We start from the raw sequence: 17054 nt of genomic DNA on the forward strand, positions 1-17054 counted from the left end.
CACTACATAGGGAGGAAATTAGTGCACTACATAGGGAGGAAATTAGTGCACTACATAGGGAGGGTGCTATTCTCTGGTCTAAATTAGTGCACTACATAGGGAGGAAATTAGTGCACTACATAGGGAGGAAATTAGTGCACTACATAGGGAGGAAATTAGTGCACTACATAGGGAGGGTGCTATTCTCTGGTCTAAATTAGTGCACTACATAGGGAGGGTGCTATTCTCTGGTCTAAATTAGTGCACTACATAGGGAGGGTGCTATTCTCTGGTCTAAATTAGTGCACTACATAGGGAGGGTGCTATTCTCTGGTCTAAATTAGTGCACTACATAGGGAGGGTGCTATTCTCTGGTCTAAATTAGTGCACTACATAGGGAGGGTGCTATTCTCTGGTCTAAATTAGTGCACTACATAGGGAGGGTGCTATTCTCTGGTCTAAATTAGTGCACTACATAGGGAGGGTGCTATTCTCTGGTCTAAATTAGTGCACTACATAGGGAGGGTGCTATTCTCTGGTCTAAATTAGTGCACTACATAGGGAGGGTGCTATTTGAAATGCAGAATCATGGATTGCAGGGTTCGGGTCAATTCTATTTAAATTCCAGTCAATTCAGGAAGTACACTGAAATTACAACACCAATTCTCTTCAATGGTTTTCAATGAGGAAAGCTTCACATTTGGTTAACTTTCTGAATTGACTGGAATTGAAATGGAATTGACCCCAACCCTGATGGATTGACATGGCTTGGGTGTTTACAGTGAAGATAACAACAGTCACCATGGAGATGGTTACTGTTCAGCATAAAAACACAGTTGACCTTGATTCATTTAATAAAAATGCCTTTAAAGCGATGGATAATAACAGCACCAAAACTCATGAAGTTAAAACGCCTTTATTGATCAAAACAACAATCATAGAAGAAGAACATTATTTATTAATTAATTAATTGGATGGATGGATGGATGATGGATGGAGGATGGAGGATGGATGGATGGATGATGGATGGATGGATGGATGGATGGATGGATGGATGGATGGATGGATGGATGGATGGATGGATGGATGGATGGATGGATGGATGATGGATGGATGGATGGATGGATGGATGGATGGATGGATGATGGATGGATGATGGATGTATGATGGATGATGGATGGATGGATGATGGATGATGGATGATGGATGATGGATGGCTGGATGATGGATGGATGGATGGATGGATGATGGATTGATGGATGATGGATGGATGGATGATGGATGATGGATGGATGGAGGATGGATGGATGGAGGATGGATGATGGATGGATGATGGATGTATGATGGATGATGGATGGATGGATGATGGATGATGGATGATGGGTGATGGATGGCTGGATGATGGATGGATGGATGGATGATGGATTGATGGATGATGGATAGATGGATGGATGGATGGATGGATGGATGGAGAGAGAGAGATAGAGAGAGAGAGAGAGAGAGAGAGAGAGAGAGAGAGAGAGAGAGAGAGAGAGAGATAGTGAGGGTAGAGCAGGAACCCAGAGAAGACACTGTTCCCTTCAGGTTAGTGAGGGTAGAACAGGAACCCAGAGAAGACACTGTTCCCTTCAGGTTAGTGAGGGTAGAGCAGGAACCCAGAGAAGACACTGTTCCCTTCAGGTTAGTGAGGGTAGAGCAGGAAGCCAGAGAAGACACTGTTCCCTTCAGGTTAGTGAGGGTAGAGCAGGAACCCAGAGAAGACACTGTTCCCTTCAGGTTAGTGAGGGTAGAGCAGGAACCCAGAGAAGACACTGTTCCCTTCAGGTTAGTGAGGGTAGAGCAGGAACCCAGAGAAGACACTGTTCCCTTCAGGTTAGTGAGGGTAGAGCAGGAAGCCAGAGAAGACACTGTTCCCTTCAGGTTAGTGAGGGTAGAGCAGGAAGCCAGAGAAGACACTGTTCCCTTCAGGTTAGTGAGGGTAGAGCAGGAAGCCAGAGAAGACACTGTTCCCTTCAGGTTAGTGAGGGTAGAGCAGGAAGCCAGAGAAGACACTGTTCCCTTCAGGTTAGTGAGGGTAGAGCAGGAAGCCAGAGAAGACACTGTTCCCTTCAGGTTTTCCCGTCATGCCGTTGTAGTCGTTGGTCTCCAGCCACACCTCCTGATCCTTCCTCAGGTACGCAGCCAGACCCCCCGAACTCACCTGGAGAGGGGGAGGAGAGGGGAGGGTTAACAATGTGTGTTTCCATGTGTGTTATGCATGTGTATGTGTGTTTGTGGGTGTGTTATGCATGTGTATGTGTGTTTGTGGGTGTGTTATGCATGTGTATGTGTGTCTGTGGGTGTGTTATGCATGTGTATGTGTGTTTGTGGGTGTGTTATGCATGTGTATGTGTGTTTGTGGGTGTGTTATGCATGTGTATGTGTGTTTGTGGGTGTGTTATGCATGTGTATGTGTGTTTGTGGGTGTGTTATGCATGTGTATGTGTGTTTGTGGGTGTGTTATGCATGTGTATGTGTGTTTGTGGGTGTGTTATGCATGTGTATGTGTGTTTCCATGTGTGTTATGCATGTGTATGTGTGTCTGTGGGTGTGTTATGCATGTGTATGTGTGTTTGTGGGTGTGTTATGCATGTGTATGTGTGTTTCCATGTGTGTTATGCATGTGTATGTGTGTTTGTGGGTGTGTTATGCATGTGTATGTGTGTTTGTGGGTGTGTTATGCATGTGTATGTGTGTCTGTGGGTGTGTTATGCATGTGTATGTGTGTTTGTGGGTGTGTTATGCATGTGTATGTGTGTTTGTGGGTGTGTTATGCATGTGTATGTGTGTCTGTGGGTGTGTTATGCATGTGTATGTGTGTTTGTGGGTGTGTTATGCATGTGTATGTGTGTTTGTGGGTGTGTTATGCATGTGTATGTGTGTCTGTGGGTGTGTTATGCATGTGTATGTGTGTCTGTGGGTGTGTTATGCATGTGTATGTGTGTTTGTGCGTGTGTTATGCATGTGTATGTGTGTCTGTGGGTGTGTATGTGTGTTTGTGGGTGTGTTATGCATGTGTATGTGTGTTTGTGGGTGTGTTATGCATGTGTATGTGTGTTTGTGGGTGTGTTATGCATGTGTATGTGTGTTTCCATGTGTGTTATGCATGTGTATGTGTGTTTGTGGGTGTGTTATGCATGTGTATGTGTGTTTGTGGGTGTGTTATGCATGTGTATGTGTGTTTGTGGGTGTGTTATGCATGTGTATGTGTGTTTGTGGGTGTGTTATGCATGTGTATGTGTGTTTGTGGGTGTGTTATGCATGTGTATGTGTGTTTGTGGGTGTGTTATGCATGTGTATGTGTGTCTGTGGGTGTGTTATGCATGTGTATGTGTGTTTGTGGGTGTGTTATGCATGTGTATGTGTGTCTGTGGGTGTGTTATGCATGTGTATGTGTGTCTGTGGGTGTGTTATGCATGTGTATGTGTGTTTGTGGGTGTGTTATGCATGTGTATGTGTGTTTGTGGGTGTGTTATGCATGTGTATGTGTGTTTGTGGGTGTGTTATGCATGTGTATGTGTGTTTCCATGTGTGTTATGCATGTGTATGTGTGTTTGTGGGTGTGTTATGCATGTGTATGTGTGTTTCCATGTGTGTTATGCATGTGTATGTGTGTTTGTGGGTGTGTTATGCATGTGTATGTGTGTTTGTGGGTGTGTTATGCATGTGTATGTGTGTTTGTGGGTGTGTTATGCATGTGTATGTGTGTCTGTGGGTGTGTTATGCATGTGTATGTGTGTTTGTGGGTGTGTTATGCATGTGTATGTGTGTTTGTGGGTGTGTTATGCATGTGTATGTGTGTTTGTGGGTGTGTTATGCATGTGTATGTGTGTTTGTGGGTGTGTTATGCATGTGTATGTGTGTTTGTGCGTGTGTTATGCATGTGTATGTGTGTTTGTGGGTGTGTCATGCATGTGTATGTGTGTTTGTGCGTGTGTTATGCATGTGTATGTGTGTTTGTGGGTGTGTTATGCATGTGTATGTGTGTTTGTGCGTGTGTTATGCATGTGTATGTGTGTTTGTGGGTGTGTTATGCATGTGTATGTGTGTTTGTGGGTGTGTTATGCATGTGTATGTGTGTTTGTGGGTGTGTTATGCATGTGTATGTGTGTTTGTGGGTGTGTTATGCATGTGTATGTGTGTTTGTGGGTGTGTTATGCATGTGTATGTGTGTTTGTGGGTGTGTTATGCATGTGTATGTGTGTTTCCATGTGTGTTATGCATGTGTATGTGTGTTTGTGGGTGTGTTATGCATGTGTATGTGTGTTTGTGGGTGTGTTATGCATGTGTATGTGTGTTTCCATGTGTGTTATGCATGTGTATGTGTGTTTGTGGGTGTGTTATGCATGTGTATGTGTGTTTCCATGTGTGTTATGCATGTGTATGTGTGTTTGTGGGTGTGTTATGCATGTGTATGTGTGTTTGTGGGTGTGTTATGCATGTGTATGTGTGTTTGTGGGTGTGTTATGCATGTGTATGTGTGTCTGTGGGTGTGTTATGCATGTGTATGTGTGTTTGTGGGTGTGTTATGCATGTGTATGTGTGTTTGTGGGTGTGTTATGCATGTGTATGTGTGTTTGTGGGTGTGTTATGCATGTGTATGTGTGTTTGTGGGTGTGTTATGCATGTGTATGTGTGTTTGTGGGTGTGTTATGCATGTGTATGTGTGTTTGTGCGTGTGTTATGCATGTGTATGTGTGTTTGTGGGTGTGTCATGCATGTGTATGTGTGTTTGTGCGTGTGTTATGCATGTGTATGTGTGTTTGTGGGTGTGTTATGCATGTGTATGTGTGTTTGTGCGTGTGTTATGCATGTGTATGTGTGTTTGTGGGTGTGTTATGCATGTGTATGTGTGTTTGTGGGTGTGTTATGCATGTGTATGTGTGTTTGTGGGTGTGTTATGCATGTGTATGTGTGTTTGTGGGTGTGTTATGCATGTGTATGTGTGTACCTGTCGGTTTTTAACCCCATACATCAGGTCACAGAAGGAGGCCAGACTGGTTCCATCCAATTTGAACAGCAGACAGAGTCTCTCCTCAGACGACGCGTGGTACACAAAGTAGTACGTCCCCGACACACGGCATCTACAGCGAAAGAGAGGATGGATGGACAGACTGACTAGCTGACACTGACAGACAGACTGACTGGCTGGCTGGCTGGCTGGCTGGCTGGCTGGCTGACACTGACTGACTGACTGGCTGGCTGGCTGGCTGGCTGGCTGACTGACTGACTGACTGACTGGCTGACACTGACTGGCTGGCTGGCTGGCTGGCTGACACTGACTGGCTGACTGACTGACTGACTGGCTGGCTGGCTGACAGACTGACTGACTGACTGGCTGACACTGACTGGCTGGCTGGCTGGCTGGCTGACACTGACTGACTGACTGGCTGGCTGGCTGACTGACTGGCTGGCTGGCTGACTGACTGGCTGGCTGGCTGACTGGCTGGCTGGCTGGCTGGCTGACTGACTGGCTGACAGAAATGTTCCCTCCTCTGCTTCCTGAAGTCAACAATCTGTTGGATCTGTTGGATCTGATGGATCTGATGGATCTGATGGATCTGTTGGATCTGATGGATCTGTTGGATCTGATGGATCTGTTGGATCTGATGGATCTGATGGATCTGATGGATCTGTTGGTTCTGATGGATCTGTTGGATCTGATGGATCTGATGGATCTGATGGATCTGTTGGATCTGATGGATCTGATGGATCTGATGGATCTGTTGGATCTGATGGATCTGTTGGATCTGATGGATCTGTTGGATCTGATTGAACTGATGGATCTGATGGATCTGTTGGATTTGTTGGATCTGATGGATCTGATGGATCTGTTGGATCTGATGGATCTGATGGATCTGTTGGATCTGATGGATCTGATGGATCTGATGGATCTGATGGATCTGTTGGATCTGTTGGATCTGATGGATCTGTTGGAGCGGGTACAGGGCCTTGATGTGGGCCATGACCAGTCTCTCCAAGCACTTCATGATGACGAGGTCAGCGTGACGGGGCGATAGTCATTTGGACATGTCATCTTGTTTTTCTTGGGCACTGGGATGATGGTGGTCTCCCTGAAGCAGATGGGGACTACAGCCTGGGACAGGGACAGGTTGAAGATGTCCAAGAAGACGCCAGCCAGCTAGTCAGCAATCTGAGGACTTGGCCAGGGATGCCATCTGAGCCGGCAGCTTTGTCGGTATTCACTCTTTTGAGAGTTTTCCTCACGTCAGCCACGGAGAGCGAAAGCACCTGGTCGTCCGGAGCAGCAAGAGTCTTCCTGGATGGCTCAGTATTGTCTGCCTGGAAGCGAGCACAGAATGTGTTAAGCTCGTCTGGGAGGGAGGCTTCAGTGGGCTCCGCACAGCTGGATTTGCCTTTGTAGTCTGTGATAGTCTGTAGTCTACATGCGTCGCGAGTCTGAGTTGTCGAACATCCATTCAAGTTTGAGTCTATTGTCTTTTTGCTCGTACCTGCTAGCCTTGTTCACGTCACGTGCCACCGAGTCATCGGGGTTCATTCTGCTGACATTAAATGCTGCAGTATGGGCTCGCAGCATTGTAAGGATATCTCAGACAGACAGACAAGGTAAGCCGGGCGTACACCACATGATTTTGGCCCCGATTTAGCTTTCCTAGACACGTTTTTAAGATCAGAGACAAAATCCCAATGTTGTTGCCTACTCGGGCATGCGGACATCACCGAGCGGGTCAGACACGCAATCTGAGGCTCCCAATCCTCTCTTTGAGCAGTCCCAGACGTCCCGATTTTTTTCAAACGTTTGATTTTATCGGCATAAAATCTGCAATGCTTTTGTAGTGTGAAATATGCAATGACAAGTTTTGAGAACAGCGACCAGCAATAGCCAACGAGAGCTCAGAGAAGAAGCCAGTGAGATGATGCCGTTGTTTCCCATCACCCAGAACGTGGAGACTCTGGAGCAGGAGCCATGACTACCTTGGTATTCCCTCTGGAGCAGGAGCCATGACTACCTTGGTATTCCCTCTGGAGCAGGAGCCATGACTACCTTGGTATTCCCTCTGGAGCAGGAGCCATGACTACCTTGGTATTCCCTCTGGAGCAGGAGCCATGACTACCTGGTATTCCCTCTGGAGCAGGAGCCATGACTACCTGGTATTCCCTCTGGAGCAGGAGCCATGACTACCTGGTATTTGCTCTGGAGCAGGAGCCATGACTACCTGGTATTCCCTCTGGAGCAGGAGCCATGACTACCTGGTATTCCCTCTGGAGCAGGAGCCATGACTACCTGGTATTCCCTCTGGAGCAGGAGCCATGACTACCTGGTATTTGCTTTAGCCAACGTGTCAAACGGTTACAGCTCTGATATTCACAAGCAATGTTATTCAATTCAAAATGTATTGGCTATTAGATATTTCAACTTTGTATGGCAAGCGTGAATGTCTGACTGAAACCGTTTGACTCTGCTTTGAGCCACATCTCGTTCTAGCTACGTTAAGAGCGTGGTATCGAGAATCCTTACAACCAAGGCTCTTGTGCGCACCAATACGTATGTTGGAAAGACAAAACTACAGGAAAGGCGGTCGTTGTGAGGCTCAGCAATGTTAGGATTTAGAAAGTCTTGTAGCCCGGCATTACCTGAAGCGTCCAGTCTCTGTGTTGTAGTCCTTGTTAACATCAGTGATGACGGAGGTGAATCTGATGACACTGGCCTTCTCTGGAGGGATGGCGGTGCCTCTGGCCACACTGAAGGCAGAATGTAGCTGAGACCCTGCTGAGCCTGACTCCCCTGGCTCTCCCCGGGGTCCCTCTGGCCCTGGGGATCCCTCTTCTCCTCTCACACCACTACGACCTGGCTTCCCAACCGCTCCCTTCACACCCGGCTCCCCCTTCTGGCCCTCATCTGGTCTCTGGCCTGGTCCAGATAGAACACCTGGATAGAAGAGGGAACGTTTTGAGATGTGAGTATTTACCCTGGAATGTATTTGGGAGGGGGAGGAGGGGGGAGGAGGGGGGGTGTACCTGGCACTCCCTTTTCCCCCGTCTCTCCATCTCGTCCGTCCCTTCCTGGTAACCCTGGGATACCGGGCAGTCCAGGCGTCCCCGCCGACGGACACGTCTCCATGGTAACCAGGTCAGGCAGCGCCAATGAGAGCATAGCTCCTATAGCAATGCAAAGACAGACCATAGCAACCACTGAAGAGGAGAAGGGAATTGTGAAGAGTTGAGAGGGAGGAGAAGAGAAGATAGGAGAGGGGAGGGGAGGGGAGGGGAGAGGAGAGGAGAGGAGAGGAGAGGAGAGGAGAGGAGAGGAGAGGAGAGGAGAGGAGAGGAGAGGAGAGGAGAGGAGAGGAGAGGAGAGGAGAGGAGAGGAGAGGAGAGGAGAGGAGAGGTAAAACTATCAACACCAGCAGAATGAACAAACTGAGTTGCTGAAATCTGTTTGTGTTAATTATGTCTATAACACAAAACCCTGTGTAAAGTATATCCAAAGAGAGAAAGTCATACTGATTTAACAACTCTATCAACAAATTCAGTTCAACTGTTATGAACCCTGTGACACAAACTACAGCAGCAGAGGACAGAAGTTAATTTATTACCACTGGTTATGTCCGGTTATATCGCAGATTAGTTAAAACAGACTTACCTGCAGTAGAGAAGATTCACAATACTGTACAATACTGTATGCTGTGTGATTGTAGAGAGAGAGAGAGAGAGAGAGAGAGAGAGAGAGAGAGAGAGAGAGAGAGAGAGAGAGAGAGAGAGAGAGAGATGTTACGTAAAATGAGGAGAAAAAAAAGAGGAACTGGAACAAAAGTGGAACCTCTAGTCACATCTGCATCCTCAGCAGGTTTCACATCTCCAGGGCCACGGTCACGTGTGCGTGTGTGTGTGTGAAAAATAAACTCTACATCAGGGTAGACTCTTCAACTGAACGCTGCTTGCACCCGCCCACTCGACTAGAATCACTACTCTCGGCGGGTCTGACCTAGAGTATGTGGACAACTACAAATACCTAGGTGTCTGGTTAGACCGTAAACACTCCTTCCAGACTCACATTAAGCATCTCCAATCAAAAGTTTGATCTAGAATCGGCTTCCTATTTTGCAACAAAGCCTCCTTCACTCATGCTGCCAAACATGCCCTCGTAAAACTGACTATCCTACCGATCCTTGACTTCGGCGATGTCATTTACAAAATAGCCTCCAACCTTCTACTCAGCAAATTGGATGTAGTCTATCACAGTGCCATCCGTTTTGTCTCCAAAGCCCCATACACTACCCACCACTGTGACCTGTACGCTCTTGTTGGCTGGCCCTCACTACGTATTTGTCGCCAAACCCACTGGCTCCAGGTCATCTATAAATCACTGCTAGGCAAATCCCCGCCTTATCTTAGCTCATTGGTCACCATAGCAACACCCACCCGTAGTATGCGCTCCAGCAGGTATATCTCACTGGTCATCCCCAAAGCCAACACCTCCTTTGGCCGCCATTCCTTCCAGTTCTCTGCTGAAAATGACTGGATCGAATTGCAAAAATCTCTGAAGCTGGAGACTCTTATCTCCCTCACTAACTTTAAGCATCAGTTGTCAGAGCACCTTACCGATCACTGCACCTGTACACAGCCCATCTGAAATTAGCCCACCCAACTACCTCATCCCCTTATTTTGCTCATTTGCACCCCAGTATCTCTATTTGCACATCATCTCTTGCACATCTATCACTCCAGTGTTAATACTAAATTGTAATTATTTTGCACTATAGCCTATTTATTGCCTTACCTCCATAACTTACTACATTTGCACACACTGTATATATATTTTCTGTTGTATTTTTGACTTTATGTTTTGTTTACCCCATATGTAACTCTGTGTTGTTGTTTTTATCGCACTGCTTTGCTTTATCTTGGCCAGGTCGCAGTTGTAAATGAGAACTTGTTCTCAACTGGCTTACCTGGTTAAATAAAGGTGAAATAAAATAAATAAATAAAAACTGAGGCAGGTCTTCCTCCTTTCATATTTCTAGATCCTGACAAACCCCCCAGTCCCTGGCAGTGACAGCCATAACCATACCATGATGCTGATGACAGGATCAATACAGAATCAATAGAAATATGAAAGGAGCAACGTGTGACTGTGATATGTGGTTGTCTCACCTAGCTATCTTTTTTGTAGATGAGTTTTAATATTGCAGATAGATGGTAGATTCCAATATAATTGTCTGCACCATTTCCAATCCCCCATATATATTTTTTGTAGATATATATATATATATAAAATATATGTATGTATATATATAAAATATATATATGTATATATATAAAATATATATATGTATATATATAAAAAATATATATGTATATACAGTACCAGTCAAAAGTTTGGACATACCTACTCATTCAAGGGTTTTTCTTTATTTTTACTATTTTCTACATTGTAGAATAATAGTGAAGACATCAAAACTATGAAATAACACATATGGAATCATGTAGTAACCAAAAAAGTGTTAAACAAATCAAAATATGTTTTAGATTTTAGATTCTTCAAAGTAGCCACCCTTTGCCTTGATGACAGCTTTGCACACTCTTGGCATTCTCTCAACCAGCTTCACCTGGAATGCTTTTCCAACAGTCTTGAAGGAGTTCCCACATATGCTGAGCACTTGTTGGCTGCTTTTCCTTCACTCTGCGGCCAACTCATCCTAAACCATCTCAAATGGGTTGAGGTCGGGGGATTGTGGAGGCCAGGTCATCTGATGCAGCACTCCATCACTCTCCTTCTTGGTCAAATAGCCCTTACACAGTCTGGAGGTGTGTTGGGTCATTGTCCTGTTGAAAAACAAATGATAGTCCCACTAAGCCCAAACCAGATTGGATGGCGTATCGCTGCAGAATGCTGTGGTAGCCATGCTGGTTAAGTGTACCTTGAATTCTAAATAAATCACAGACAGTGTCACCAGCAAAGCACCCCCACACCATAACACCTCCTCCTCCATGCTTTACGGTGGGAAATACACATGCGGAGATCATCCGTTCACCCACACCGCGTCTCATAAAGACACGGCGGTTGGAACCAAAAATCTCCAATTTGGACTCCAGACCAAAGGACACATTTCCACCAGTCTAATGTCCATTGCTCGTGTTTCTTGGCCCAAGCAAGTCTCTTCTTCTTATTGGTGTCCTTTAGAAGTGGTTTCTTTGCAGCAATTCGACCATGAAGGCCTGATTCACACAGTCTCCTCTGAACAGTTGATGTTGAGATGTGTCTGTGACTTGAACTCTGTGAAGCATTTATTTGGGCTGCAATCTGAGGTGCAGTTAACTCTAATGAACTTATCCTCTGCAGCAGAGGTAACTATGGGTCTTCCTTTCCTGTGGCGGTCCTCATGAGAGCCAGTTTCATCATAGCGCTAGATGGTTTTTGCGACTGCACTTGAAGAAACTTTCAAAGTTCTTGAAATGTTCCGTATTGACTGACCTTCATGTCTTAAAGTAATAATGGACTGTCGTTTCTCTTTGCTTATTTGAGCTGTTCTTGCCATAATCCCCCGACCTCAACCAAATTGAGATGGTTTGGGTTGAGTCGGACCGCAGAGTGAAGGAAAAGCAGCCAACAAGTGCTCAGCATATGTGGGAACTCCTTCAAGACTGTTGGAAAAGCATTCCAGGTGAAGCTGGTTGAGAGAATGCCAAGAGTGTGCAAAGCTGTCATCAAGGCAAAGGGTGGCTATTTGAAGAGTCTCAAATATAACATATATTTTGATTTGTTTAACACTTTTTTGGTTACTACATGATTCCATATGTGTTATTTCATCGTTTTGATGGCTTCACTATTATTCTACAATGTAGAAAATAGTAAAAAATAAAGAAAAACCCTTGAATTAGTAGGTGTTCTAAAACTTTTGACTGGTAGTGAGTGTATGTAGAAAACAATCTTGCATATCTTACGTTATTTCAGGATAACCAGGACTGTTACCTCTAACCAGGACTGTTACCTCTAACCAGGACTGTTACCTCTAACCAGGACTGTTACCTCTAACCAGGACGGTTACCTCTAACCAGGACTGTTACCTCTAACCAGGACTGTTACCTCTAACCAGGACTGTTACCTCTAACCAGGACTGTTACCTCTAACCAGGACCGTTACCTCTAACCAGGACGGTTACCTCTAACCAGGACTGTTACCTCTAACCAGGACTGTTACCTCTAACCAGGACTGTTACCTCTAACCAGGACTGTTACCTCTAACCAGGACTGTTACCTCTAACCAGGACTGTTACCTCTAACCAGGACTGTTACCTCTAACCAGGACTGTTACCTCTAACCAGGACTGTTACCTCTAACCAGGACTGTTACCTCTAACCAGGACTGTTACCTCTAACCAGGACTGTTACCTCTAACCAGGACTGTTACCTCTAACCAGGACTGTTACCTCTAACCAGGACTGTTACCTCTAACCAGGACCGTTACCTCTAACCAGGACTGTTACCTCTAACCAGGACTGTTACCTCTAACCAGGACTGTTACCTCTAACCAGGACCGTTACCTCTAACCAGGACTGTTACCTCTAACCAGGACTGTTACCTCTAACCAGGACTGTTACCTCTAACCAGGACTGTTACCTCTAACCAGGACTGTTACCTCTAACCAGGACTGTTACCTCTAACCAGGACTGTTACCTCTAACCAGGACTGTTACCTCTAACCAGGACTGTTACCTCTAACCAGGACTGTTACCTCTAACCAGGACTGTTACCTCTAACCAGGACTGTTACCTCTAACCAGGACTGTTACCTCTAACCAGGACTGTTACCTCTAACCAGGACTGTTACCTCTAACCAGGACTGTTACCTCTAACCAGGACTGTTACCTCTAACCAGGACGGTTACCTCTAACCAGGACGGTTACCTCTAACCAGGACTGTTACCTCTAACCAGGACCGTTACCTATAACCAGGACCGTTACCTCTAACCAGGACTGTTACCTCTAACCAGGACTGTTACCTCTAACCAGGACTGTTACCTCTAACCAGGACTGTTACCTCTAACCAGGACTGTTACCTCTAACCAGGACTGTTACCTCTAACCAGGACTGTTACCTCTAACCAGGACTGTTACCTCTAACCAGGACTGTTACCTCTAACCAGGACTGTTACCTCTAACCAGGACTGTTACCTCTAACCAGGACTGTTACCTCTAACCAGGACTGTTACCTCTAACCAGGACTGTTACCTCTAACCAGGACTGTTACCTCTAACCAGGACTGTTACCTCTAACCAGGACCGTTACCTCTAACCAGGACTGTTACCTCTAACCAGGACTGTTACCTCTAACCAGGACTGTTACCTCTAACCAGGACTGTTACCTCTAACCAGGACTGTTACCTCTAACCAGGACTGTTACCTCTAACCAGGACTGTTACCTCTAACCAGGACTGTTACCTCTAACCAGGACTGTTACCTCTAACCAGGACTGTTACCTCTAACCAGGACTGTTACCTCTAACCAGGACTGTTACCTCTAACCAGGACTGTTACCTCTAACCAGGACTGTTACCTCTAACCAGGACTGTTACCTCTAACCAGGACTGTTACCTCTAACCAGGACTGTTACCTCTAACCAGGACTGTTACCTCTAACCAGGACTGTTACCTCTAACCAGGACTGTTACCTCTAACCAGGACTGTTACCTCTAACCAGGACCGTTACCTCTAACCAGGACTGTTACCTCTAACCAGGACTGTTACCTCTAACCAGGACTGTTACCTCTAACCAGGACTGTTACCTCTAACCAGGACTGTTACCTCTAACCAGGACTGTTACCTCTAACCAGGACTGTTACCTCTAACCAGGACTGTTACCTCTAACCAGGACTGTTACCTCTAACCAGGACTGTTACCTCTAACCAGGACTGTTACCTCTAACCAGGACCGTTACCTCTAACCAGGACTGTTACCTCTAACCAGGACTGTTACCTCTAACCAGGACTGTTACCTCTAACCAGGACTGTTACCTCTAACCAGGACTGTTACCTCTAACCAGGACTGTTACCTCTAACCAGGACTGTTACCTCTAACCAGGACTGTTACCTCTAACCAGGACTGTTACCTCTAACCAGGACTGTTACCTCTAACCAGGACTGTTACCTCTAACCAGGACTGTTACCTCTAACCAGGACTGTTACCTCTAACCAGGACTGTTACCTCTAACCAGGACTGTTACCTCTAACCAGGACTGGCATTACAAACATTACATTTTTGGCGAGCGATTATTCATCCTATGTTGTCCTTAACTCCATAGCAACAGATGTGGGACACAAACACACACACACTCATACACACTCTCCACCCTTCCCCCACAAACAACCACAAGCGCAGACATTCAACAGTTGTTCCAATCCCGAGCCCAACTCAAGAAAATACTTGATGTGTGAATGCCTATACAGTTGTAGCTGTTTGAGAAGGCATGCCAAATTGAGCAAGAATGGGGAGATTTGAGTAACCAATGTTAAGTCCTATCTGACGGAGCTCAGATACACCCCCCTTCCCCTGAAACACACACACACTGGTCCAGCGTTGTGACCATTTTCCCAAGCATCTCTGTGCAGTCAGACCTTTGATTATTTGGTGCCACCAGGGCCACAATACCTTTCCCCCCTCTGATTGTCAGAGTGTGACCCCTCTCCATGGGTTACTGCAGCTAGTGTTGCCAGCACTGCCACTACCTCACCTAGCTGTCTTAAGGCCCTAACTGTAAGTCATTCTGGATAAGAGCGTCTACTAAATGACTTAAATGTAAATGTAAAATGCAAATCCCAGGTAAAAAGTTACAGGAAAACCAAAGACCTTTCCAAGAGGTGTTGAGTGTTCCTGTTTCCAAATCAGAGACAAGGTTAGAATATTGTTTAATGATTCCCAACTAAATTTACTGAGCTTGAGCAATTTTGATAAAAAAACAATGGTGTATAAAACATTAGGAATACCTTCCTAATATTGAGTTGCATCCCCCCTTTTGCCCTCAGAACAGCCTCAATTCGTCGGGGTTGGACTCTACAATATGTAAATTGGAGTCAACAGGGATGCTGGCCACATTCTTCCCCCAGTTGTGTCAAGTTGGCTGGATGTCCTTTGAGTGGTGGACCATTCGTGATACACATGGGAAACTATTGAGTGTGAAAAATCCTGCAGCGTAGCAGTTCTTGACACACTCAAACCGGTGCGCCTGGCACCTACTACCATACCCCGTTTAATTGCACATAAATATTTTGTCTTGCCCATTCACCCTCTGAATGGCACACATACACAATCCATGTCTCAATTGACTCAAGGCTTAAAAATCCTTCTTTAACCCGTCTCCTCCCCTTCATCTACACTGATTGAAGTGGATTTAACAAGTGACATCAATAAGGGATCATAGCTTTCACCTGGATTCACCTGGTCAGTCTATGTCATGGGAAGAGCAGGTGTTCCTAATGTTTTGTTCACTCAGTGTACAGTTCCTTCAGAAAGTATTCAGACCCCTTGACTTTTCCCACATGTTGTTGTGTTACAGCCTGAATTTAAAATGGATTAAATTGAGATGTTGTGTCACTGGCCTACACACAATACCCCATAATGTCAAAGTGGAATTATGTTTTTTTATTTAATTTATTTTTTTATGAAAAGCTGAAATGTCTTGAGTCAATAAGTATTCAGCCCCTTTCTTATGGCAAGCCTAAATAAATTCAGGAGTAAATATTTGCTTAACAAGTCACATAATAAGTTGCATGGACTCACTCTGTGTGCAATAATAGTGTTTAACATGATTGATAGGGTACTGACATGACTACCTCATCTCTGTACCCCACACATACAGTTATATATAAGGTCCCTCAGTTGAGCAGTGAATTTCAAACACAGATTCAACCACAAAGACAAGGGAGGTTTTCCAACTCCTCGCAAAGAAGGGCACCTATTGGTAGATGGGTAAAAATAAAAAAACTAAGCAGACATTGAATATCCCTTTGAGCATGGTGAAGTTATTAATTACACTTTGGATTGTGTATCAATACACCCAGTCACTACAAATATACAGGCCTCCTTCCTAACTTAGTTGCTGGAGAGGAAGGAAACCGCTCAGGGATTTCACCATTAGGCCAAAGGTGACTTTAAAAACGTTATAGAGTTTATTGGCTGTGATAGGAGAAAACTGAGGATGGATCAACAACATTGTAGTTACTCCACAATACTAACCTAATTGACAGAGTGAAAAGAAGGAAGCCTGTACAGAATACAAATATTCCAAAACATGCATCCTGTTTGCAACAAGGCATTAAAGTAATACTGCAAAGAAATGTGGCAAAGCAATTCACTTTTTGTCCTGAATACTAAGTGTTATGTCTGGGGCAAATCCAATACAACACATTACTGAGTACCACTCTCTATATTTTCCAGCATAGTGGTGGCTGCATCATGTTATGGGTATGCTTGTAATCGTTAAGGACTGGGGAGTTTCTCAGGATAAAAAAGAAATTGACTGGAGCTAATCACAGGCAAAATCCTGGAGGAAAACCTTGTTCAGTCTGCTTTCCAACAGACACTGGGAGATGAATTCTCCTTTCAGCAGGACAATAACCTAAAACACAAGGCCAAATCCACACTGGAGTTCCTTACCAGTGGCCGAGTTACAGTTTTGATAATCCTTAGAGACTTACCCAGAAAGACTCACAGCTGTAATCACTGCCAAAGGTTCTTCTACAAAGTTTTGACTTAGGGATGTGAATATTTATGTCATTGTGATATTTGTAAAAAAAAACGTTTTCACTTTGTCATTATGGGGTATTGTGTGTAGACGGGTGAGAAAAAAATAATATTTATTCAATTTTGAATTCAGGCTGAAACACAACAAAATGTGGAATAAATCAAGGGGAATTAATACTTTCTGAAGGCGCTGGATGTGGCCCTAGGAGTTGGGCAAAGCTGGTAGAATCTTATTCAAAATGATTCACAGCTGTAATGGCTTCCAAAGGTACTTCCAGAAGTATTAACTCTGGGATGGGAAGACATACACAATCAAGACATC

The 17054-nt window shown here is 44.9% G+C and overlaps 1 protein-coding gene across 2 annotated transcripts; it reads right to left on the bottom strand.

Annotated features, from left to right (window-relative positions):
- Window positions 1-879: 879 nt before the first annotated feature.
- Window positions 880-8706, bottom strand: LOC311123265 (complement C1q subcomponent subunit C-like). 2 transcript variants are annotated; one of them, XM_084197521.1, is made up of 5 exons: window positions 8645-8706; window positions 8020-8193; window positions 7636-7930; window positions 4970-5102; window positions 880-2179 (listed from the first exon to the last, which is right to left on the bottom strand). In XM_084197521.1, exons 2-5 carry the CDS (start codon window positions 8183-8185, stop codon window positions 2045-2047), a joined length of 729 nt encoding a protein of 242 aa, XP_084053647.1. In that variant the 5' UTR covers window positions 8186-8193; window positions 8645-8706; the 3' UTR covers window positions 880-2044. The 2 variants fall into 2 exon arrangements, with proteins under 2 accessions (XP_084053647.1, XP_084053648.1); XM_084197522.1 differs by lacking the exon at window positions 8645-8706 and adding an exon at window positions 8598-8621.
- Between the last annotated feature and the right edge of the window lie 8348 nt (window positions 8707-17054).

Source organism: Coregonus lavaretus (assembly GCF_964263955.1).
Source record: "Coregonus lavaretus genome assembly, contig: HAP1_SCAFFOLD_407, whole genome shotgun sequence".
In the NCBI taxonomy this organism is placed as follows: domain Eukaryota; kingdom Metazoa; phylum Chordata; class Actinopteri; order Salmoniformes; family Salmonidae; genus Coregonus; species Coregonus lavaretus.